General features: G+C 29.6%; 1 protein-coding gene across 13 annotated transcripts in view; it reads left to right on the top strand.

The window, feature by feature from the left end:
• The window catches only part of LOC107064846 (trace amine-associated receptor 9), a 71,112-nt gene extending 46,399 nt beyond the window's left edge, over positions 1–24,713 (top strand). For 12 of the 13 annotated variants that reach the window (XM_089179330.1, XM_089179328.1, XM_089179327.1 and 9 more), the window contains 6 exons: positions 270–424; positions 1,336–1,483; positions 14,089–14,343; positions 19,358–19,457; positions 20,904–21,035; positions 22,689–24,713. In XM_089179330.1, coding sequence (XP_089035456.1) covers positions 270–424; positions 1,336–1,483; positions 14,089–14,343; positions 19,358–19,457; positions 20,904–21,034 — 789 coding nt within the window. In that variant the 3' untranslated portion in view covers position 21,035; positions 22,689–24,713. The remainder of the gene's footprint in view (positions 1–269; positions 425–1,335; positions 1,484–14,088; positions 14,344–19,357; positions 19,458–20,903; positions 21,036–22,688) is intronic. The other variant, XM_089179329.1, reaches the window with a different exon arrangement.
• The last annotated feature ends 1,114 nt before the right edge of the window (positions 24,714–25,827 follow it).

Below are 25,827 nucleotides of genomic sequence, written 5' to 3'. Positions count from 1 at the left end.
AGAAAAATAAAATATATCACAGTTTTACGTTAAAAGAGTAAATTTAATCAATTATACATATCTATGTATGAAACCATAAACCATTAATCTACCCATCATACACATCTATACACATACACATAACTTTCTAGTTAATAAATAAGATTAATGTATTTATTAAAGCATGAAATAATAACATATATCAAATAAACATAGATAATAGAACGTTGTTTGGTGGATAATACAACGTGTGAGTGACGGTTTTTTTGTGTGTATGTATGTTGACACAGTATTACATGCGGCAGGGTTGTGTAGCAGTGATGTCTACCACTTGGATAGCAAGCTTGGCGATTTTTGGTGCTTTGGTTCTCCCAAGAGGTGGCTACTACTTCAACAGCTCCGGCCTTCTTGCCTGCGATCCTTTCTTCGCTAGAGCATCCCTTAGGTATCGCATTTGTAAAGGGATGTAAAGGAGTCAATAAGTGCCTTCCTTATTCACCCTCCTCTTCCTTTTCATTTCCCCATCCGGGCACCCACCAGGGACCAATTACCATCCGATTACAAGTCCTTTTCTTCGTTTTTGTTCTTTTCCTCTTTATTATTCATCTTTCTCTCTTTTCAGTTTCCTTCAATCTTAACTTATTTCTTGTTATTTTAAATACACGCTTTTTAACCAATTTCAGTTTCCATAACGACGATGAATTGATTTCCTTCCTTCTCTCGTTTACTTTTACCTTTTTCTTTTTCTTCCCTTTTAATTTAATCTGACTTGTTGTATTTTATTTTTATCTTACGTTTGATTAATAATATTTGTTATTCATTAAGATATTTCATTTAGATTTGTAATCGTTTCAATACTTTTTATTCGTCTACAAATAATTTGAAATTAATTGTCACCTAATTTAAATCTCTGTTGGATTATTAATTTTTAATTGGATTCGTATATTAAACTATTTAATCACAAATTTTTTTCCATTGGTTTATACAAACAATTCAATTTTTATTTGTTATTATTTCTCGTGTAATTAATTGTATCGTTAATTATTTTCACGTTCATTTACTTCTATCTTTTCTTTTTTTTTTCCAACCATTAAGTTTCCGTATTTTATCACACTTCTTCTGGATCAATAATTTTGATAATTAGATTCGTATATTAAGTATATTATTTAAATTATCTCTTATATGTTTTATTGAATCTGCAAATTATATAACCGTTTGTTTTATTTTAGAATGCATTTTCATTATCATTAGCTTCATCGAAGAATAATGAGCAACTTTAAAAACAAACAAAAAATGTGTTTATCCGATCAACTTGTTTTCTCTTCTTCCGTTTCTTCGTTTTTTTTTTTTTTTTAGAATACTCGCATGTTGCTGTTTCTACTTTCCAACGACAATGGTGTTGATGTATTGTTACGGCTCGGCATTTCATGTTAATAAACTACGTTTGAAGAGGGTGGTCTGTGTTAACACACCGGAAATCGTTAGCGGTGGTCACATAGAAAGGGTAAGTCGTAACTTTGTCTACTAATTGAAATTTCAAACTAATTGATAAACTTGTGTATACGACGATGACATCTCCTCGTACTCGTCAAATTGAAAAGTAATTTTTTTGTCTTTATTGAAAATAATTATTCTTTGAAATCTAACGATAAATCATCGCGATCCTTTGATCAAATTAAAATCATTTTCTAAGAAGAAAAATCAATTTTTTTTTTTTTTTTTACTTACAAATTTTATACCTCCTTCGTAAGATTAAATATGATCGATGAAATGATTTTTGATCGAAAAAGGGCCCGAAGAAAAAAAGGGAGAATATAACATTGAATTGTAGAAAAAACAATTTCATTATTTTTTTTCGTTTCTTTACACCTGCTTTTCCATTTTTTGTTTTGTTTTTGTTTAAATACTTTATGCATCTCAGGTTCAGTGAATATGAACGATAGTAAGAAAAAAGGAAAAAAAAAAAAGGAATGAACCGGTTCGAGATGTTGTCTCAGCATTTCTCCTCTAGTTTGCATATTTCATGTAATTCAGGTTACTCGAGGAATATATTTCGTAGTCTCTTTATAAAAAACCTCTTCAATATTCCGATCAAAATTTCGTAAATTTTTAGTATCCCTTTTCCTTTTCTTTCCTTTCCTTTTTACCTCTCTTTCAAAATATTTTCAATCAAAAATTATCTCACAATTTTGTTTTTTCCTTCCCTGAATATGTTTTCACGCAGAAAAATTTTAAATACCAACAGAAAATTATGGCATGAGCAAAAAGGAATCTAAAAAAAAAAAAAAAAAAAAATTATGGAAAGTAAAAAGAATAAATAGTATTAGTATTAGTAGTAGCAGTAGTAGTAGCAGTAATATAGCAACGACGAATTTTTCGCGTTAGCTTCATAAAATATTTTTCTACTTTTTACGTTTGAAAATATTTTTGTTTTTTTTTTTTCTTCGCCACAGAGTTTCCCGTAATTTGCCAACACCCTCCCTCTTCCCACTCTATTTCCCCTGTCCTCCCCTTAAATATTCAATGATTTTGTAAGCTCAAGCCAGTTAATTAGCCCTGCTGCTAGAAGAGTTGGACTTGGAAAATTTGGCACAAGGACCACACGAGAGAAACTTCCTCCTCCCATCCTCTTTCTCTTTACCCCTTTTCTCTCTCCCTCTCTCTCTCTCTCTTTCTTGATCTATCTTTATCTGTTGGAATCTGAACTCTTCATCCCTTTAGTTGTGATCTAAACTCCCCTACCTTTTCTGGTAGTAATAGAACAGAAACGTCGTAGTATGTTCTAAAGCATTCTAGGAGTTTCCCCATTGGATAGAATATAAGATATCCATACGTTTTACCATCATCACCATTTCCATCACCACTTGGGAAGAATGGTACCAGCACGCAAACAACGTCCTAGATTTCTCATAGCAAACAATATTTTTCTTCTTCCAGTTCTCTTGTTCCGGTGGTCCAGTGGAGGAAATCGCATTTATCTTGACATTAGCCAGGACCTTCATCTCTTCTTTTTCTTTTGACTTTTTTTTTTCTTTCTTTTTTTTTTTTATCTTCTTCTTCTTCTTCTATTTTATTTTCTTCTTCTTCTTTTATTATTTTCCTTTTCGTCTGTTTTCCTCCCCCCTCCCTTAACTTTTTTTTTCTTTAACCCCTTTCTTTATTCGACTAAGAAGACTAAAACGAAATTGAGGGAGAAAGAATGAACGAAAGAGAGAGAGAGAGAGAAAACAAAGATGGCTTCAACTTTCTCCCTAAGTATTCTCTTTCTTTGTCACATTGTTAGACTATTCTTTTTTTTTTTCATTTTTTCTTTTTTTTCTTGTTTATTTCACTTCCGTTCTTTCTTATTCTTATTCTACTTTCTTTATTTTACTTTACTATTTTCTTTTTATTCTCTCCACTATTTTCGAGTAGTTTCTTATAAGTGACTTATTTCATTCCTTGTTTTGTTTTTTTTTTGTTTTTTTTTCTTCTTTTTTTGTCGGGGGATAGAAAAAGAAAGATATTTTATAGTAAGCTCTTGAAGAAAAATATACTGTGAGACGTTAAGATTCTTAACTTTTTTTCTTTCTTTCTTTATTTTTTTTTTTTTTTTTTGTCAAAGATACGTCACTGTGTCGCATTAGTAAATCGGATTTTTCCTACAACGGACATTTTTCCTTTTATTTCTGTGTTTTTTATTTTTCTTTTTCAAAATATGTTGACGTAAGATACTTTGATTGTCCTATTTCTAATAAGAAATAATTTTTTCTCGGACACAAAAATAATTGTTAATATCATATCTGTATTATTATTTTAACCACAAATATATATATATAATTAATTATTAAATGAATTATTATAATAATTCTAAGACTTAACTATTTCATTCGAAAGAAAATGATTACAAATACTGTTTGATCATTTAATTTCTTGTATCGACAATAAAATAATTAAATCAGGAAATAAATAAATAAAAATAACAATAAAAAAAAAAAACAGGAAAAAAGCTTTTTCTTTGTTTTTTTTTGTAAAACGAACGAGATAAATTAGAGAGAAATGGTTAAAAGGAATCAATTAAAGGATTGAACGGGTACAGCGAACCTTTTATCAAGATCCTTCAACCACTTTCTAACTTTGACTACTCTAGAGCAAAGGAATCTTCCTAAAGCGAGAGACTAAGTAATAGCCAACCGATTGTTCACGTTACACGCGTGACTCATACTAATGCTTTCAGGATTCTAATGATTTTACTTCGAACGAAGAAACAGAATATATATATGTATAAATCTCTAAAGAGAGAAAGTTAAAAGTGCATCAATTAATACGTTCGTCGCCATGGCACCGTATACCGTTGACGGGCATGCTTCCCCAGAGAGCCCCGTCACCGTATACGGTGACGCTCTTCTTGTTGAAGTTATAATATTTTTAGTTGGAAAAACTTATCACATTTCCCATTTCGAAACAACATTATTTTCGATAAATAAACAATAGTTTTATATTTTATTATTTTCGATAAATCAAATATAATAATATAATATAACCATATAATATGTACGCGGATCGCGCATTATTGATATTTCTACTTAGCGCTTCTTTACGTTACGTAGGCGCGCCGACAGTCGAATTTTGGGCCTGGTGAGAAACTCAATCGAAACGGACTGGACGACAAACGTGTTAAAACAATCATCATGAGGATCATTTTCAGTTGTGGACAATTTTTTGAACATTTCGCTATTTTGTTAAATCGCATCTTTTATCATCAATCAATTTAGTTAGGATAAGAAAAAAAAAACAAGAACAAATATAACGATGAAAAGTTGAGTTGATCGGGATTCTGTTATAAACGATCGAAGATATGATTGAAATGCATAAACTGTTTTCCGATAGGCAGAATGTTACATGCATTCATCGATCCCTTTTTTTGCGATAAATTATTTCCATTTACTGACAGGTGTCAGGAAATTGTGTGTGTGTGTTTTTTTAAAATAATACCAAAAGACAAAAAAATTATATATATATATCTATAAAAAAAATAAATTCTCTTTACTACGAAAATAAATATTGAACGATACACCATCAACGTCGTTAAAAAGGATGTAAAATGTAAAAAGTACAATAACCGTTTACACTTTCATTTAGAATTCATCTCGATATATATACTTTTCTCCCAAATATACATAATTCATTAATAATATTCTCGACGTACGTTTATGAATAGAAAAATTCTCCAAAAATAATACAAATGTCTACGTATTATTTATTACACATCGCGTAAATAATATTTAATCGAATTACCGATACATACCAATCGTATATATTTCAATAAATCATTTTATCATTCATTATTATAAACGCGAAAATAACAGATACGTTATCCAATGAAAACTATCACGTTTTATTCGGGATTCATTCACCCCCGTCCCCCTTTCCATCTCATGCATCTTCTCCATTTTATTTCGATCATTATATTGACGTTTTCTTCATCATACATTACGAATATTCTTTTACGAACGTGGCCATGTGAGATCGGTTCGATAATTGATTGTGAATAAGAATCGGATCGTTAAATTCTCTCGTCTCATCAGGTTCCTGTTTCCTGAATCTGTGAAAGATTCATTCTCCTTGCGAAATGAGTTCGATGTACGATGAACAGACTTTATACGATTTCGTCATCGAATTACAAATAGATATGGATGTAAAATAAAAGGGGCGAAGATAGGAAAGGATTAAGGGAAAAGGGAAAGGGAATTTAAGATTGTGTAGGAAACTATCCAAGAATTCACAATAGAAACACCATTTCCTTCTCTATCTTATGAGAATTCTTCGATTTTCTCGAGTTTACAAACGCAATGAGAGAACAATTTGAAGAATCTTAATATTATTCGTTGTATTTTAATGAACATAGTCGTCTTTTAAGTTAACATATAAATTACCAATATAATTAACGGTTGATATGATTTTATAAAGTGTTGAAATCAGGATCGAAGAATTTCAGATAAATAATCAATGATGTAAAATATTTATTTAATTAAATGTATAATAAATATTATTATCATTGAATCTATAAAAATAATCAATAATATGTAAGGAGTGTATTTAATAATTGAATAGAATTGAATTGTTATTTTTTATAATGATAAAAATAATTCTAGAAGAAAATGCGATTGCACCGATACCACTTTTGCAAAAATTTTTATGTATTATTCGATAAGAATTGTTTAACGATTGAACATATCTTTTTAGAATTTTTGTTCTGTTCTGTTCTATTCTTGATCTAATCATTAGATAATATCCAATAAATTGTACGATAATAGAAAAGTTATATGAATAATTATAATTAATCAATTATTCCAATTGTGATAAAATTCAAATAAACCGTAATTTCGATTTTCGCTTTGTAGATGAAGGTATTTGAAAATGTTATATATATATATATATATATATATATATATATATATATATTGGTGCGTTAAAGCATTTATCGTACGATCGAAGCAAATTCGTAACGAGTTTAATGGCGGAATAAATTTGATCTAATAAATGGTTTAATTTGCCGTAGAAATGGACGGAACAAAGCTACGATCTCGAGCGATGTCCCAAATTGTTAGGAAAGGATAAAAAAAAAGGAAAAAAAGGAGAAAAAAGGGGGACAGAGAAAGAGGAAAAGAGATAGGGGGTTGGGAGTAGAAGTAGGAGAGGAATCATGGCATTAGGAGCCTGAGATAAATCGTCAGAGGAAATTACGAGTGGGCGGGAAAACAAAGCGTCCACGACCATCGAGATCTTTAAGGATTACTCCACGATGAAGTGCAGTAGAATCCTTTGATTATATTCAATCGTTAACGCCTTGTTTATTGATGTATTTTTACGATAAGCTAATGCTTAAAAAAACGTTTTTCTTTTTTACAATATTTATCGATTGCATTAGTCATTAAATATCTATTAAGCTTCATTGTAAAAAGAATACTGGGAATTGGTAAAAAAAAAAAAAATAGAAAGTTAATATCGAATTTTTTTCTATTAAGTGTTTTTAATGATATGTCTAACAAAGATAATTAATTTAATATTAATTTTATTATAATAATTAATTTAATAATAATTATTTTATTATTATTATTATTATTAGGAGGAGGCTTGTTATACGATTAATATTCTCTAGTTGAAATAAATTTTATATAAATAATAATACAATTTAAATAATAATTCACGTCTTTTATATAATATTTAATAAATGATAATAAACTACACATTTTTATTTTTTTTTTATTTTTTATTATGTATTGTATATTTAAAATAAAATGTTTTTACGCTTTTGAATTTATACAAAGTTAGTTTTATTCAACAATTAGTAAAACAAACAACATATCCAGAATGAAGATATTTTGTTAATAGATATTTTTATTTTGTTATATATGAAAAAAATCTTTTTAATTACTACTAACGAAAAAATTTGTTTTATTCTTTTTTCTTTTTTTTTTTTTTTCTAGAAATAAAACTATACGTAGATAGCGAATAGGAATAGGATGTTACTGGAACTACAATCGGGCACTACTATTTTTATCGATTTGAAAAGGTCATCGTTATCCTGGGCTTTATTTTCAACGTTATAACGACCTACAGAGAAAACCAACACGAAAAAGACAAGGTGGTGCAACGAGCTTAATGACAAATCCGGAAGTCAAGCGAACATTTCCGTTGTCGTTTCTATCGTCGTCTCGTTACAGAATGAAATAGAAAAAAAAAAAGATCAAAATAAAAAACGAACACAAAATCAGATTGATAAGTATAGTTTTATCATCCACCCACGTATCGAGTTTGTTTCACTACGACGAATTTCAAAGATTCTAAACATTTTTTTAAATATTATGTTAACCAAAAAAAATAGTAGAAAAAGAAAAGAAATATTTACGAGACACCGTTTTAAAAATGGACAATTTTATTACGTACACGGATACACACACACACACACATACATTCAAGCGCGTACATATTATATGTAGTAGTACTGGAGTGATAAATAATCGATAGATGGTAAACGACGGTGTGTTACATCGAAAATTCATTCGATACGATCGATATCTCTCTCTCTCTCTCTTTCTCTCACATACACGTACACACACACACACACACACTCATTCTACCGTCTTACGTTTTTCGCTAGTCATTTTTCGAACTTTTTCTTACATCGAAAGTTTCCGAAAGACAGGACGGAAATACGCGTGAGATATCGAATGGCCTTCGATATCTTCCTTTCCTGTCTCTTTCTCTTTATCTCTCTCACACTCTTACTTCGAAGTTTTCACAAACTTTTCTTCGGTTCTCTTTTTCTAACTGAATCCTCTATATCTCTCTCTCTCTCTCTCTCTCTCTCTATCTCTCTATCTTTCTATCTGTCTGTCTCTCTCATCCTCGATTGCTACAAAAATAGCCTCAAAACGAACTGGTCGAAAGGAAACTTCCTTCGCGTCCTTAGTCACGCTTTGTTACCTCCTCCTCCTCCTCCTCCACCTCCTACTCCTACTCCTCCTCCTCCTACTCAACTCCCTTGAACATTTTTCGGTTAAGATTCAAGCTTAATGGTCCATGTAGTACGATATAAATATGAGCAAAAAGAGAAATATGCTCTTTGCATTACAAGAAGAAAAAGAAAAAGTAGGAGAATAAAATAAGGGATGGAAAAAAAAATAGAAGAAAAAGAGGTAGAAAGAAAAATCGTACCTTAATGGCATACATCGTAGAAGGTATCTTATTTATAAGAAAATCGGCCGTATCTTCATTCTTTTACCCCCCCCCCTTTTCCTTTATTTCTCTCTACTCCCCTCCTCCATCCCCTGCTCTCTCTCTCTGTTCTCTGTCTTTTTTTTTTGTTCTTCTTCTCTTTCCTTTTATATTCCGCCTTTCGTCTTTCCACCGCAGCTTCGATGTAGGTCAATGGATGCGGGAATGTCTTCTAAAGGTGTTTTCGAGGCCGTGAAAGCGCCGATGTATAAGATTTCATATATACGTATATATATATGAAATATATATGTATGTATATATAGTTCACAAAAGGAAGAGGAAAAGAGAGAGAGAGAGAGAGAGAGGATAAGGGAGAAAGGAAACTCTCCCTGTTCGCGTGCTTATCTGAAAGATGTAGAAGGTTCGTTGTCGTGTGCAAAGTTTCCAATGGAAGCCACTAAAGTGCGAGCATCCGTGTGAATTATGCATATAGGAGGCGAGAATCGAGACATTTTTTATGCCCTAGGTTAAAGTATGATTGCGTCTGACTACTACCATACTTCTTCCCTCTACTACTACGAATACGATATGGTTTGTTTTCCCTACCTTTTTCTTTCACTCTTCCTTTCCCTATCTTTATTTCTCGTTTTACATTTACGAATGACTCATTTTAAACTACTTACTGTTGAATATTTTTTTATTCTATTGCTTTGTATATATATATATATATATATATAAATAAATGTTTCATGGATAGGAATGTAGTAATATTTGTTATAAAAAGAAATATCTTAATTTTTTAATATAATCGTTGAGATTTGTTATATTAAAATATGATACTTAACTTTTGAATATAAGATGACAATTATTTTGTTAATAAATAACAAATGAGAGATATGAGATTAATCTGACTATAATGATTTGTTAAAGATAATATTTATGATTTAACTATTACAATGTGATAGTTCTTTCTTTGAAATAATTGAGAAACAACAACAAAAATATTGCAATTTTGTTTATATTTTTACTATTTGTTTTATAAAACAAATAATAGTGTTGTAGTTTAAAATGAGAGAGAGAGAGAGAGAGAGAGAGAGGGGAAGGTGGTGGGGAAAAAAAAATAAAGTATATTTGCGTTTCGTATTTTAGCAAATATTTTCGCGAACTTTTTTTGTTTTCTTTTTTATTGCGCCATGTGTGACTACTTTTAGGCTTTACTACTGTAAACACTTTCCCTCCTTTATTTTTCTTTGTATTTTATACGAGAGATGTGTGGAAGAGTGATGGGGAAGATGACAAAATTCGCTTTTTCGACTGTTGTTCGAATTTACTAACATTTAAAAAATCGATCGGGGACGTTATATACACGTGCGTATTTGACTACCACCCCTTTGGAATTTATTATTGGAAAGCTTGAAGGGATATCAAATGTTCCGTTACATCCATACATCTTGTTATTCTTTTAAACGTATAATATTTTATATATGCTCGATAGAGTCAATATTTTTCTACAATATAATAATTTCCAATCATTTTTTTATAAAAATTCTCCGACGATAGTTACAATTCTTAAACGATAATCTCACTCAATGATGTTATTTCTTTTTTTTTTCAATTAAATTAAAAATATCTCTTAATATATATGAATTACGGTGTCACGTTGTTTGTCCGCAATGGACTCCTAAACTACTGAAAACAATTGTAATAAAATTTTGCACACTGTGTGCAGTTTCATCCAACTTGAAAGATAGGATAGTTTATATCTCAATTTATAATCGCAATTGACTTAAAAACGTGTGTATCGGACTGATTGTGAGTCACAGCAACGCGTGGCGGGGCATTCCTAGTTAAATTATAAGACCTAAAGAGAATATCAACTATATTATATTGTAATATTATGTATCGTGTTAGTATAGGACATTTTAAACGAGTTACGTCGATAAATACATATATATATGAAAATACTTTGCTGAACTTTTCAACTATCTCATAGCCGGAAGCTACTTTTTCGATCGATCTATCATACATACACACATATACATGCATTAAACGTATAATAGTAGACGTCTATGTATTATAATATATAAGTACACTTTCTTCCTTTCTCTTATTTTTTTTTTTTTTTTTTTTTTTTTTACTTTAAAGCAAACTCCTCCAGGCTATTTTATTTCATGCGCGGAAAATCGAGATAACGATAGCGAAAGTTAAGATGAAAATTTTCAAAGGTCCCCCCCTCCCCCTTCTTCCTTCCTCCTTCCTGTAAAAAGGGGAGAGAAAAATAAGAGATTCCTAGGTTTTTTTTTTTTTTTTTTTTTTTGTACAAACAACGAAAATCGGTTTCTTTCCTTTCAGTAAGAACGAACGGGAAAACTTCATTTAAAAGACTTTCTTCCATAGAACTTGAAAGATCCAAGTCCCGTTGTCGCAAATTTAATGACTTCCAACTCGTCGTTTATGAGACTTTGCTTATTTTCCTTCCCCCGTTAAGAGTTAGCTCATCTTCCATTTGTTCTTTCTTTTTCATATAACCACTAAGAAAAGTATGATACTTTCAGTTTTTTTTAAACATTTTTTTTCTATATTTTGTCTGTTTCTTTTCTTAAATTTAATAACAAAAATTGAACGGTAGTACGCGATACCGCAAGTTTATTTTTGATTATCTTCTGAAAAAGTTGTGTAGAATTTTTGTGTCTTTAAATAGGATCAGTCACAGGATTTGTGAATTTTAGTTATTAATACCTACGGCAATAATCGATTATTTGGTTTTTTTTTTTTTTTTTTAGACATATTTTAGTTAAGTTTCTAGATGAAATAATCCATTTCAATTGGTTGATCCAGTCGTGTCTGTGTTTGGAAATGAACCGATATTGAATGTATACGCTTGACTGTGAACACAGAGAATTCTACAGCGTTTAAGTAAATCGTTGGACCGTCCATAATACGTGTTTCATGTCTTTGGTTTAATTTTATTTGGGTATACAACGGTAAAAGGAACTATATTATTGTAGATACGTTTGAACGAAATGAACAATTTCATGTAAATTATTAGATTGATATTTTAATCTAACTTGTAACTTCGTTTTTATTTTCTATTTAATAATTTTATCGAATAATTTCCGTATTTGTTTGTTTCTTCATTTATTTTCTTTTTTTTCTTTCGTAAATATTAAATAAACTTTATTAACAATGAATTTGAAAATATTTTTCTTCGTATTTTGCTTCTCCTTTTGTTTTTATTTTTTTTTAATTATTTTTATTATTTTTATTATAAACTATCGAAAGCGATATTCTCGTTGCAAAAGTAAAATACATTGAATATTAATTTAACGGAAACGTTGTTGGGAAAACTTGCCAATTTTGAAACGATAAATCGAATCGAAATGCAAATATTTTCGTGGGTAATAGTTTGTTCCACGTTCTGCATTTCCAAAAAGGATCGAGTATGCTAATGATCGTTCTGTATTCGCTAACCCGTTGTGTCGTTAGAAACGTCGTCGTACTTTTCCTTCTTCCAAGATTTCCTTCTAAACGTATTTTCCTTTCTTCCTTCCTTCCTTTCTTTCTTTCTTTCTTTCTTTCTCTATGTTGAATAAAATAATCGTAACCGAAAGAATATTGCAGCCATAAAGAAGATACACTTTCAACCTATTGTATAATAAATTATAATATCGCATTATTGTTAAATCACAATTTACGTGAAAACATAAATAACAATTTGAAATGAAAATCATCAAAATGTAAATGTTCTTCTATTGATTAATTATAATCAAATCACTGATTACTAATAATAGAAATTTTCATAATATATTAATACAGGAAAAAAAATATCAACATATCACATGATTAATACGATTGAAGAAGAAGTATCATTCAAAGATGTTAATTCATTTGAAAAAATCTTCTTCATTTTGTATTATTCTATTTTATCATTTATTTTATCTTTCTCTTCGTCATTTTTTATTTTTTTTTTTTTTTAATAAAAAAATCAAAGATACCAGAATTCACACTTCTTGTCACTGGCTTTTCTACAAGACAATTCTATTCAAATATCATTGAAATAAAATTTCAAATAGCTTTTCCTATGCTACGAGAAGCTCATACAAAATTAAAACCATAATTTATATTTTTTTTTTTTTACCAATATATATTATTGTTCTTTCTATATATTTCTTCTTAAGAAAAAGATATATTGAAATATCGTTCCAGAGTTTTGTTACATTGCCAAAACAAAAACACTCCTAATAATTATTCTAGATTTTCGATAATTATTCTATTAATTAAGAAGAAGATGAAAATTGTCTATTACGGGTATTCTTTTTTTTTGCAGTAACGTTTTTTACTTTTTCAAAAAGTCCGTACTCTTTACTTACATCGATTTCCTTTTTAGTTCTCTAACTTAGGTCCGTTATTAAAGCTGGTAATCCTATAAGATCGAGGTAAAAGGAGAGATGTGAAAATCACCAAGTTCAGATGACTGGACTCAACGAAATAGAAAGATAAGAGTACGACGTGTGTAAGTTTGAGAAAAAGGAGGCAGAAAAAAAGATAAATAAAAAAGAGAGAGAGAGAGAGAGAAAAGAGTGTGTGTGTGTGTGTGTGTATGACATATGGGACACAGTGATGTTCCCAAACAAGGAGACTGGTAATCCCTTTACTGCTACACAAGAAGAGGCTTTGACACTGACGAGCTTAGCGTTTAGAGACTTTTCTAACCATGTCAAGTCGGTCTAAGAGAGATAGTTATGTCGCGAACCTCTTTCCTCTCTTCTATCAACCCTTCTATCAACCCTCTATACCTATTCCTATCTTTATTTCTTTTTTTCTTTCTTTCATCCTTCTTTCCTTTTTTTTTTTTCACTCAAGGACGTTCAATTCGCAGACGCGATGACGAATAGTGGTGGTGGTGGTAGTGATCTATTCATTTCTCCGAAGAAGCTCTTGGCAAGGGTTTTCTCGATCGAAACCATAGGGGTGCGCCAGTTAAATATAAAAAAGATCTTTCACTTTATTGGTTATCAATGTCTTCATTCTTTTTTTTTTCATCTAGTTAATAGTTTAAGTTGAATTTACCATTCCCGAAAGAATATAAAATATGAATATAGAAAAAGTATGATTATATATATATATATATATATGTCATCTTACTAAAATGAAATGAATTTTGTCGGTGATATCGATTTCTAGGATTTTTCAAGAGTTCATTGAACCATTAACTTGAAATTATTAAGGCTTACCCTTGAATTTATTTCACGAGGATTTTAGTTTTTTGTTTTTTTTTTTTTTTTTTTTTTTTACTCTCCTGTCTGTTACGACAATTCGTTTTCATTTATATTGAAAGTGAATTCATTGGAGGACAAATAGTTTCAATCAATATTTTCAATTATATTGATTTAACAATTAATTTTTCAGCTGGTCGCTCACGAAAGACGACTGTCGACTTCAGCTTCCCGAACAATGGCTGCTATGAGCTTAGGATTCATTGTAATGGTTACACCTTGGACAATTCAAGAAGTCGTCGCAGCTTGTACCGGAAGTAAACCTCCACCGTTCCTTGACTTTCTTGCTACGTGGCTTGCTCTTTCTAATAGTTTTTGGAATCCATTTCTTTATTGGTTGCTCAACAATCACTTTCGACGAATATCGAGGGAATTACTTTACACTAAGGTAATATATGAAAATATTTTATATTTAATTAGATACGATAACTTTCAAATTTGTTATAGAATCCCTTTAAGTTGCACGCTTGAGTTAATTTGAGCTCGTTAAACCGGCCAAATTTTGCACACTCGAGATCATTCGAGTGGCGTTGCATTTAATGTTGCTAGAATTTTTCACACTCGAAATTAATCTAGTATTGATAATGACAAAAGACAATGACAATGACAATGTTTTAAATTGGTCTTTTTTTTCTTTTTTTTACATAAAAAAACAACTGATTTTATTTTATTAATAAATATTTATTAATATCATTAGAGAGACTCTTTATTATTTATCCTTTGTAATCGTAAAACTCCATTAATGGAATCAAATCATCGAAATTAAAATTCAGGGTATTTTTCTTCCCCTTTTGTTTTTTATCAACACCTTTATCATTCGGCCATTTTATTCCTCGTTACGGTTTATTAATTTATTAATTTCAAATGTTATTACAAAGGAGAAAATTTATTGAAAATACAACGATATGAAATACGATTTCAAACAATAGAGAAATATAAATGCGGGTTTTATTCACGTTTAACAAAAATTCTGGATGAAAGATTTAAACGATTTCATAAAGTATATATACATATACATATACATGTACATATATATAAATTAAATAAAAGGATGTTCGATTTTTATCTTTTAACGAACTAGTTCGATCGAATCGCGATCGAATCGCGAATATAAAATTTGTCCCTAGGAAAAATATCTTCAATTGCAGAATTGTTTTGTGCACGGCCATCGAATAAATCGCGTCAATGCGTTTAAGGATGTTTGGGTGATACAATCGAAGATAAAAATTGCGAAAAATTTACAATTTCGCGTATATATCTGCATTTTACAACATGTTTTACAATTTTATCAATAATGATGAATTAAATTAAAACTGTTAAATTAATATGAACAAATTTTAAATCAATTTTGACATTGAATGTCTTGATTTTATAACCTTACGTCAATAAACTATTTTGCTATTTTTAATCTTCATGAATTTTTTTACATCGCAGAATTAATAATGCTTAAATATTAATTATATTGTTTATACTGTATACAAAATTATAAACACATTTTTAGCTCTCATAATCAACTGACCTGAGTACAGTGTACAGTACTGCCGAACTTTCTTATACAATGATTGATTGATTAAGTAAAAGTCTGGTTTTTAGGTTTTTTTTTGAAGTGAAAATTTCCTTATAATGGGGGGTAACTTAGAAAAGGAGAGTACAAAAAGGTACAGGTAGCGATGAAACTTGAGGAAACGAAACTGAACGATCTTCGTTTCTAGAAAGTAAAAAAGAGACACACATACATATATATTTACATCTATAGAATTTAACCTGAAAGAGAATGAGATAGAATATAGTACATATATACAGTTTTTCCTTTCTCAGGCCACCGCAGAAAAATTCCGTTAATGCGTCAATCTACAGCTTAAATTGTTGCGACAAATCATAAAATAAAAAACTTGATTTAAAATCAAAACACTTTGAAAATTCCAAACATTTTATTTATAAAAAGTAGTCACACACACACACACACACACAATCGGATTTCGATGAAAAATGGGCCAATATTGAATTTAACATAGATTCAAAACAGTCTCTATTTTCTTTCACTTGATGCTGTCCCCATAACCCTGACGAAACCTTGACGAAACCCTGACGGTTGCTGTGTGCAAACAACAAGGTTGTTGTGTGCGAAACAACAAGATTCCTTTTTATTGGCGCATTAGCGAAATTTTTGCTGCGGTGGCGTTAATATGTAAGTACCTTCGTAATCCCCACTTCTGGCTATTAAGCATTGTATATGAATGTGTTTGTGTGAGAATGCATACTAAGAAACGTAGACACATATTATCACAATATACATATTTCAAAATATAAGTTAGTTTTTTGACTGGCCAATAAACTATTTACATTTCTTACAAGCAAAGCTTTTTCACAGTCTCTACATAAGATTCTAGCATTAGAAAAATAGAAGATCTCCATTTTCAGGATCATATCTGTAATTTAGTCAATAATAATTTTAAAAAATTACGTGATTTTTTTACATTATGGTGTTTTTTTTATGTACAAAGTCTTTTACTAATAGTTGGAAATAAGAACTGTTTGAATATTTATTGCTCGTACGTTACTGCCGATATTTTCATTTGCCTTGTCAAATTTTGTAATTTATTCGAAAAACTTATTTTTGATTTTCATTATATCTATTGTAGAAACTCTCAAGATTAGGTAAAAAGTTCATTGTTTATAAAAAATTAGTTAATAAATTACAATTTTATAAAATTTGATTTCAAATTCATCCGTTTTACGAATACTTTTTACATCCACTGTATATCTTACGACCACCTACGAAGAATCTAAAAAGAACTCGACGAAGAATAGAAAAATGCCGACAAAAAAGGCTAAGTGTCACTATCCTTAACATTTATCATCAACAAGGCTTTGTCGGTATGCAGGTAAAGGGTCATTGTATTCGTTTTTTTTATTCATTTGAAAAATTAGATTTTTTCGAAGTGAAAACTTCTTTAGAATGGGTGTGATTCGAAAAAAAAAATGAAATGCGGTGATGTAGTGGGGAAAAAAGAGATAAAGAGACAAACATATTGAATTGAGCCTGCGAAAGAATGAGACAGAACATAGCTATACAGTTTTTCCTATTTTCGGTCTTTCATTCGTCGTAGTCCTCATTCCTGGCTACTAAGCTTTCTATATGAATGTGTTTGTGTGAGAATGCATACTACGAAACGTGGATTCATATAATTTCGATACTAAACCTTTTTGTTGGTAGAAGCTATAAAAGGGTAGAAGAATAAACAGAGATAAGCGTGCAGGTAGGAGACAAAAGAATAAAGTACAAACGAACCGACGACGGTCGAAATAAAAAATCATACCGGTGGCCTTTGATATATATATATATATGGTAATAATATTATAATAAATAAATTCTAAATAAGCCTATTTCTGATTCTGCGCATTCCTCTTATTCTCTCAAAGCTTGGTTTTTTCAAGGGTTTCATTTCTACCATGTGTAATTTTGCACACGTGACATTTTTATTAATGAATAAATTGATTGTTTTAAAGATTGATTATCTTGGAAAATTTTTAATATTGTATTTAAATAAATTAGAAACCGTTTTCTAGAAAATATTATAAATTTGTGTAGAAAAAATATTATTTAACGGAATACTTTTTTCTAGTAAATTATTTGATATTTTTCAAATAACAAGAAAATAGTGAAAAATGACACCACTGTTGGTCGGCATTGAAAAAATTTACTTTGTTGTAGAAAGATTAATATAAATTAGAGAAATAAAATTTAAGACAAGTGTTGAATTTCAATTTTAAGGTTGTCAACTGTGATTGACAAAGGTTGTCAGTAATTGTTCACTCATACAATAGCCTGAGAGATTAGAATAGTAAAACTATATTTTATCTTATTTTATTTTGTATTTTTTGGTAAAAAGGATTATCCACACACATAATATAAGATCGAATGTGAATTTTTCTTCGAAAATTTTAACATTAGAAAGGAAAGCCAGGTAAATCTACGTCCTCTAGGGAGTTGTCCTACTTTTTTTCGAGTAGAAGAAAAATTTGATTTTTTGTTATTTTATATTTGTAAAATGATTCAGTATTTGTCCTTAAGAATGTCTATTCTTTCCTACTTCAGTTTCTAAACAAACCAATTCATAAAAGTAGCCAGTAGATTAGTCAAAAAATAACTAGGAGAATGTAAGGGAGTTGAAAGAAACAAATTTTGGGGAGTAAAATTGTTCTTCTTTTACTTTCACAAATAAAAAGAAAATAAAATAGAAAAAGAAGGAATAGAAAGGAAGGTAGAAAGGGAACAAGGGAAAACGTCGAAATAGAGATAACGGAATAAACAAATAGTAGAGAGAAAGAGAAAGAGAGAGGAGAGAGAGAGAGAAAGAAACAAACAAACCAAAGTTTTAAGTTCAAACGGAAAATACATTCAGCGTCGAATATATTTAAATCCGAATGGGCGTTATTTTCAATTCCATCGCGATACACGTTTCGTTTCGCGAGTTTAAAACGATTTAACGACAATCTTCTACGTTTTTCTACACCTATTCGGATCTCTTAAATTTGGTTCGAGCAAATGAAGGCTAAAGGGGAAGTGGAAACGTTCCTTTTCTCTATACTCCTACCCACCACTGTCTTTTTTTTTCTATTTCTCTATTTTACATCGTCCAACATTCAGGACAATGCATCTTCCCCGTAGCGACTTTGCAGCCCATGAATTCCGAAACGGTCGTCCTCTCATCGTAAATCTTTCATCTTTGGAAAACGTGCAGTTTTTCTTTTTCGTTTTCTTCTTCTTTTTTATTCATTCTTTCTTTCTCTCTCTCTTTTTCTTTCTCTATCTTTATTTCGTTGGTTTATACAGAGCCTACACGATCGTATCACGTGCTGGGCTTGACAAGTGGTCTTATGCCGTTTCACCAATCGATTTATCTTTCGAAAAACGGTAAGAAAAGCGAAAGAAAGACAAATGGATAGGTAGATAGATGTCGATTGATTTTTCTACAGAATCCTATTGTTTTACCTGATAAATATTGATAAATATGTAATGTTTAATTTAAAAAAAAAAAAAGTATGATTATTTATTAAATGATTTAAGAATTCCTTAAATGTACAAATACAATGGGAGTTTAAAGTCTCTTAAATATTTAAATTTAGAAAATGAAACGATATTATATTTAAATCGTTAAATATTATTTTGTTAATAAGGTTGATAGAAAAATTTTTAATAAACGATAATTACAATTCATAAAATGATCAAAATATAATTTCAAGAGAACAAAATGATAATGTTTGGTACAAATAAATAGAAAAACAATATTAAAATAAATTAATAAATAATATTTTGTTTGTTTGTATAGAATAATAGTATCACACATATATATATATATAAAAATAAACTTTATCAAATATCATTTTATGTATTTCAGTTGCTTTGCAGACCAAAGCCATTAGGACCGAAACAACATTGTTGTGCAACGAGTACCGGAGGCCTCGACGTATGCAGTATTAGTGGAGTAGATTTGTCGGGTACGATATACTCATTTATTCTTTTATTTTTTATTTTTATTTTTTATTCTTTTAACCAGTTAAGTGTGGCGATCTGTGCGCAGAGTCGTGCGCTCCGGTGTGTGTCGCGATAGGGACCCTATAGGAGGGTACATGGCGCGTCCCTCCTATAGGGTCCCTAAAATGTACACACAGTTTTTTAATATGATCATATTATTTATAGATAATAAACGGAACAATTAGATAAAAAATAATCGAATATTTAATAGAAGTTAAACATTTATTCTTGACTCTGTTTTACACCTTTAAACATTTTAAACATCAAATTGTAATAAACTTTTACGCATGACGGATATAAAAGACGTGATAACACACAAAATTTGGCCATATCTCCATGACGAATATAGTCGTCAAACACGTTTAACTGGTTAATCATTATTTTGAGGACGTGTATATTGGAAAAGTTTGCTTCGATAAAAAAGAGGGAAAGTGGGGGAAGGGAAAAACGCAAGAGATGAAAGAAAAAGCGTTTTGAATATTTTCGATTACAAAGAGAGAGAGAGAGAGAGAGAGAGAGAGAGAGCCAATAACGATGTTATTAACAAAAAAGAAAGGTATGTAGTCACGTTATTTGATGCAAGAGAAAAAAAGATTGAAAAAATAATAATAATAATATTATGTATATTCTATAATAATAGAAAACAAAAAGAAAAATTGTCTAGTACATTGGTAAGTGCAGAAAGCTCGTGATCGTTTACGCGAAACCGCGTTATTGATTCTCTTCTATCTGGTTCATTTCGTGTAAAGTCACGTACAAGAATATAGAAAAAAAATTTGTCCTCATAAAGGGACGTTAGAAAAAATTCTAAGAAACCTTCATACATACTCAATCATTCTCGAATTCTCGAGAGGTTCTTTTCTTCATGAGATCCTTTGATCTAGACGCTTTTGTTAATATTTAAGAAAAATTATTATTATTAAAATCAATTAATTGTTAAAGAGAAAAATGAAATTTATTTTTGACAAGTAATGTTCTTTCATTGAATTTTTTTTTTTTTTTTTAATATCAATGATAGAGCTTGAAAAAAAAATTTGTTCTAATAAAAAGAGAGAGAGAGAGAGAGAGAGAGTTAAGTTGACAGACAGTTTTGGTGATCCAAAAATTATCAATTAGAATCATTTGAAGTTAATTTTTTATATTTAACGTGAGTTTTTTTTTTTTGCATAGAAAATTTCGGAATATTTCATTTTCGGTGAAACGTTCAATAAAATCGAGGATAAAGTTAAAGCTAGTTTGTGAAATTGCGATTAAAAACGAACAGTTCAATTCATGTTCGTAATAATAGTTTGGCGTGACTGCGTGCGTGGGAAGATGATTGTGCAACAAGTGTCATTGCATGGGACGACGTAGATACGTGAAGTGTATGTTATATACATGGATTTTATACAAAGGAACTCTTGTTTCAGGGTTGGAACGTTGCTCAATGGATCGATGTTCCATGGCAAGATGTTCATCATCATCTTTAGCCAACAATCCATCGCCACTTCCATGGGAAACCGGCCACATGATCCCACGAGGGGATATTACGCCCACGTGAGGTCCGTTCTCTATTAATTATTATTTATTAATTAATTATTCATTTATCATGAATTTCGTAATTACAAATTGATTTATTAGGGTAATTCGTAAATGAGTTCTAATATTAAGCTAAAAATCAATTAAAATATTAATACTTATTAATTATTTATAATTATTAATGAGTTTGTGATTAAGAACATTAATTGTGTATAATATTATATAAAAACTACGCATACACGCACGCATTGCTGTGGCTCACAATTAGTCCGATACACACGTCTTTAAGTCAACGAACTACCTTATACCGCCATCTGTTAGAATCTTATCGAATTAACTGAGATAATCATGATTCTTTGTTAATAAACAAATAATTCGATGATACATTGAGATATAAACTATCCTATCTTTCAAGTTAGATAAAACTGCACACAGTGTGCACAATTTTATTAAAATTGTTTTCAGTAGTTTAGGAGTCCATTGCAGACAAACAACGTGACACGTAACTTATATATATATATTAAGATAAGATAATTAAACGTATAATATATATTTACATATTCCGTGTTTACGAATGATATATAATTATATATAAAATATAATTTTGTTATTAGGTTGAAATTACCATTTTGTAATTGAATAATATTGGTAATTTCAGAAAAAAGTAATAGTCAATTCATTCTCGAACGTTCTTCGTGTACGTCTGGGACAGTTTGTTCGTAGAATTTAAATTTCTGTCGTGTCTTTTATCTGTGATTTTTGTCGTCTTTACATTTCCACATTTTTGACGTTTCTTTTATACTTTTGCCGTCTATTCGTCTTTTAAATTCGTCTGCTTTCGTCTAACGTCAACTTCTACCCTTTAAATTCGACTGTACTCGTCAAACAACTGATGTCGGTTGTTTACAGAGTCCATTTTTTTTGGTCGCCTATTATCTGACGTCTTTTATCTTCTTTCTTATTTATCGATCGTCTCGGTTGTAAAAAGGCGATTATCTTTCGTGAATGAATCACGAAATCATCAATTAACAAATCATTCAAACGTATACGTTCATCAATTCTCTTCCTCTCAAACATTTACACATTCATTCATCTTGACACTTTACCATTGATAATTTTATCAAATTGTCGTTATTGTTTATATTAGGTTAATTTATAAATAAGTGTTATTCTATGAGTTAAAAGTTTATTACAATAATAATAATAATATTTATTTATAAATCAAATTTAATGATTTTCTATTTAGTCTTTATTTTTTGTCCGTTAATTACTGAGCATAATTAACTAATTCTCGATAAAACAGTCAAATTAGTCATTAAATCCTAATTCTAACATTTCCTATAAATTACGTATTAATGTCTCACCATTACAAATTGATCGACATGTAAAGTAAGTACGAGTAAAGTAACGACGATATTAACTCAATTTTGTGATCAATCGATACATTTTTAAATTTCTGTTAATAATTAGTACTCATATCAAACGTCATGTTTACTCGTTCAGTGTAATAAACGACACATAGGTATATGTGTACAAATGATTATAGTAAAACAAACTAAACGATCAGAGAGCAATTAACTGTTTATAAAATAGACGTATAACTGGGATAAAAGTAACGAAAAAAAAAATAAGAAAATAAATAAAATAAAATAAAATAAAATACTTTCTGTCAACAGGAAGGGATGCCGCCACGCAAACGGACGATCCGGGATCACCGGACCACATCAGTTAGTATCGCGTGGCGGCAGAATCGCATCTGCTGATCAAAAAACAAGAACGACGACGAAGAGTGTTCAATGACTATGTCGATGTAGAATTTTCTTCGTTATGGTCAACGAATTTTCTTGTCCCATCATTAAGGGGAAATTACCATCATCGAGATAGGTCTTCATCTTCCTCTTATCACGAAAACAATGGGACGATCGAATGCTCGAAGACTTGCCAACGTTCGCAACGAGAGAGACGCGTCAAATATGCGAGCTTTCTCAGCTTACCCGATCTTGTACCGGACAAATCTGATAAATGATGATAAAAGAAGAAAATTAAGATTGTTTTTAATAACGTAGAAATGATAAAGAGATTTATATATTTTATTATTTCTTTTATTATATGTTTTTCAAAAGAAGAATGTCAAATGTATTTGGAAAATGAAGAAAAGAAGAAGAAGAAGAAGAAAGGAAATAGAAAATATTTTTCTTTGATCATTTTTTTTATTTTTTTGGTAGGACATATAAGTAATACTTGAAAAGAATGAAGAAAACTAGAAAAATAAAACAATTTTAACATCATTTAAAAAGAATACATTTTTTATACTTTTATTTTATATCTTTTTTTTTTTAAAGGAATGTAAGAAGATAAAGAGAGAACCAATACTTCTTGTGATAATCGACATTAAAAGAGAATTAATTTTACTTATTTTAATTATATTACAGAAGAAAAACGTAAGAGAAGAAATTTGTTCATAAAACAAATTCGATATGAATTGTAGTTTTTATTTTTTACAAATTTGTAAAGTTCCAAATTGTATTATTTCTAATAAGTAAAAATGTAGGACAGAATTTATCGAATGTTTTCATTCGATAAAAGTATACCTTTTGGTTTTTTTCTTTCTTCTTTTTCTTTTACAATATAGAAAAATGTGAAAGTATAGATTTAGTTTCTCGTACGAATGTTCGATAGTATTTCTTTTTCCTATTTGTACTTTTAAGATGAAAAGGACGAAGGAGGAAAGAAATTAAAAAAGGAGTTCTCGTTCTGTTCTATTTCGTTTACTAAGCGAGTGTTCTTAGAATAATATTGTGAGTTGTGGAAAAAGGGACCTTAGATCTGTTATTTTCTTTTACTTCAGTGAAAAGGTAGTTAAGTTTCATAGGACGGTAACCATTTTAAGGACATTTTTATTACTTTTTATTTTCTTTTTTTTTTCATTATTGTGGAAAATGGTTAGATAGAACAACACGTGTTGGGAACATGGTAGTAATATATTTTCACTTCTTTTTTTCATTTTTACGAAGAAAGGAAAACGTGGAGGGTCGAAAGATTGGAACATAAATTTTAAAAATTACGAAAAGCTCAAAATATATTTTCATAGGAGTAAAGAGTATTTATATATTATTTTTATTATCTTTAAAAAACTGAAAGGCGTAGAATAAAAGAGATTTGTTGGATAACAAAATTAGATAGTAATTTAGTTTAATTGTTATTTTTGTATTTTTGTTTTTACTTTTACGAGTGAAAACGTTCAATCAAATTTGTCCTCTTAGAACAGATGAGATAGAAATATTTATATTATATTAAATTAATTGAATTTATTTATACTTGAAGAAGGAGAAAAAAAGAAGAACACAGGACAAGATCGGGTCTGCGGTGCCTGAACGGAAAACGGAGAGACCGAAAGAGACTCTCAAATAAAAGTCTCTCTCTCTCTTACTCTCTTTATTAATAATATAAATCTATCCGTGAAAGGAAATATAAAACGCACAATGTATATTTCTTGAAGGATGTAATATTAACGCAATGGAGAGAACAATGTCGTAATTAGTAATACGTAATTCATAACTTTATGCAATCTCGTCGTAAGTGACACTTCGAGACCATTTAAAAAAAAAAAAAAAAAACAGTCTTCAAGTTACTACTCAATGTAAATCGTTTGTGGAAATCATTTTTTAGTAAATAATAAAGAATCCTATGGAAGTATTTAATTGATGCTCTGATTTTGTCAGGATTATTATCATTTCTTTTTTTTATCTTTTAATTTTAAATAGAAATTTGTCGGAAGGCTTTTGTTAATCATAAATGAAACACGATAATTGTTGAAATTTAGAAAACTTTTTACAATTACAAGATTCTTATGAATGAAACACGTGTCGTACCTCAAAGAGAAATTTCTCTTTTCATTCTTTACTGAAATATTTCAGAACATGCATATTTTAACTGTTAAATTTTTATAAAAGATATCCAACGTTATTTAATAGTAAAAATTGTTAATAATACAATTTGCGTATGTACTGTTAGATGTTGTTGAATATAAACACATATTCTCTTCTTTTCATACCTAGAAATCTTTCTTATCATCAGAGCTATTCTTTAGAAAGGTGTTTTAAAATATGACTGTGAGATGGTAATTTTTTCAAATATTGTATTTTGTTTTCTAAAACATTGATCAATTCGTGTTGACTTTGATATTTTCAATGAGTCCTATATTACCAACATCTGGTCAAAATTACGATCATGAAAATGAATGACGTAAGCTCAACATATTGTATTAGACCATTTCTTTTTATTGGGATCTCTGGGAGGGGGCGTGGCGTAACAATTCGACCTATCTACTCTAATTTTGAATTTAGCCATCAGATAGCGCATTCAAGTGCTAGAGAACCCAATAGATTTTTTTTTTGTAAAAGCACGTGTAAAAAAAAATTGATAATTATTACATAATATATAAATGAACATGTGAAGATAAATTTTTAATTAAAATTTATGTTTATTAAGTTACATTATAGGTTTGCGAGGATAAACAAACAAATATTGATATTATTGAATCATACTTTTAGTTTTAGAAATGGAATTTTTCATTTTTTTTGTATATAAACGAAAAATTTCTTTCATTAAAATGTTAATTATTTTGACATAGATAATATTTAGATAAGGATTTATAAATTGACATGAACGAAAACATTCTAAAGATTTAAACGTTTATTATCTTGTATACATCTTATCGTGTAATAAAAACAGAATGATCAGTGGAATCGGTGAGATTGCGTTTACAATTCGTTTATACATTTTTCTCATCGGCGGAAATTTGCAAGAAGAAAC

The sequence above is a fragment of the Polistes dominula genome, unplaced genomic scaffold (genome assembly GCF_049000335.1).
Source record: "Polistes dominula isolate Pdom_NZ unplaced genomic scaffold, Pdom_raw_medaka contig_373, whole genome shotgun sequence".
NCBI classification, from domain to species: domain Eukaryota; kingdom Metazoa; phylum Arthropoda; class Insecta; order Hymenoptera; family Vespidae; genus Polistes; species Polistes dominula.
Note: the sequence above shows the minus strand (reverse complement) of the source record. Positions and strands in the feature narration are given on the sequence as shown.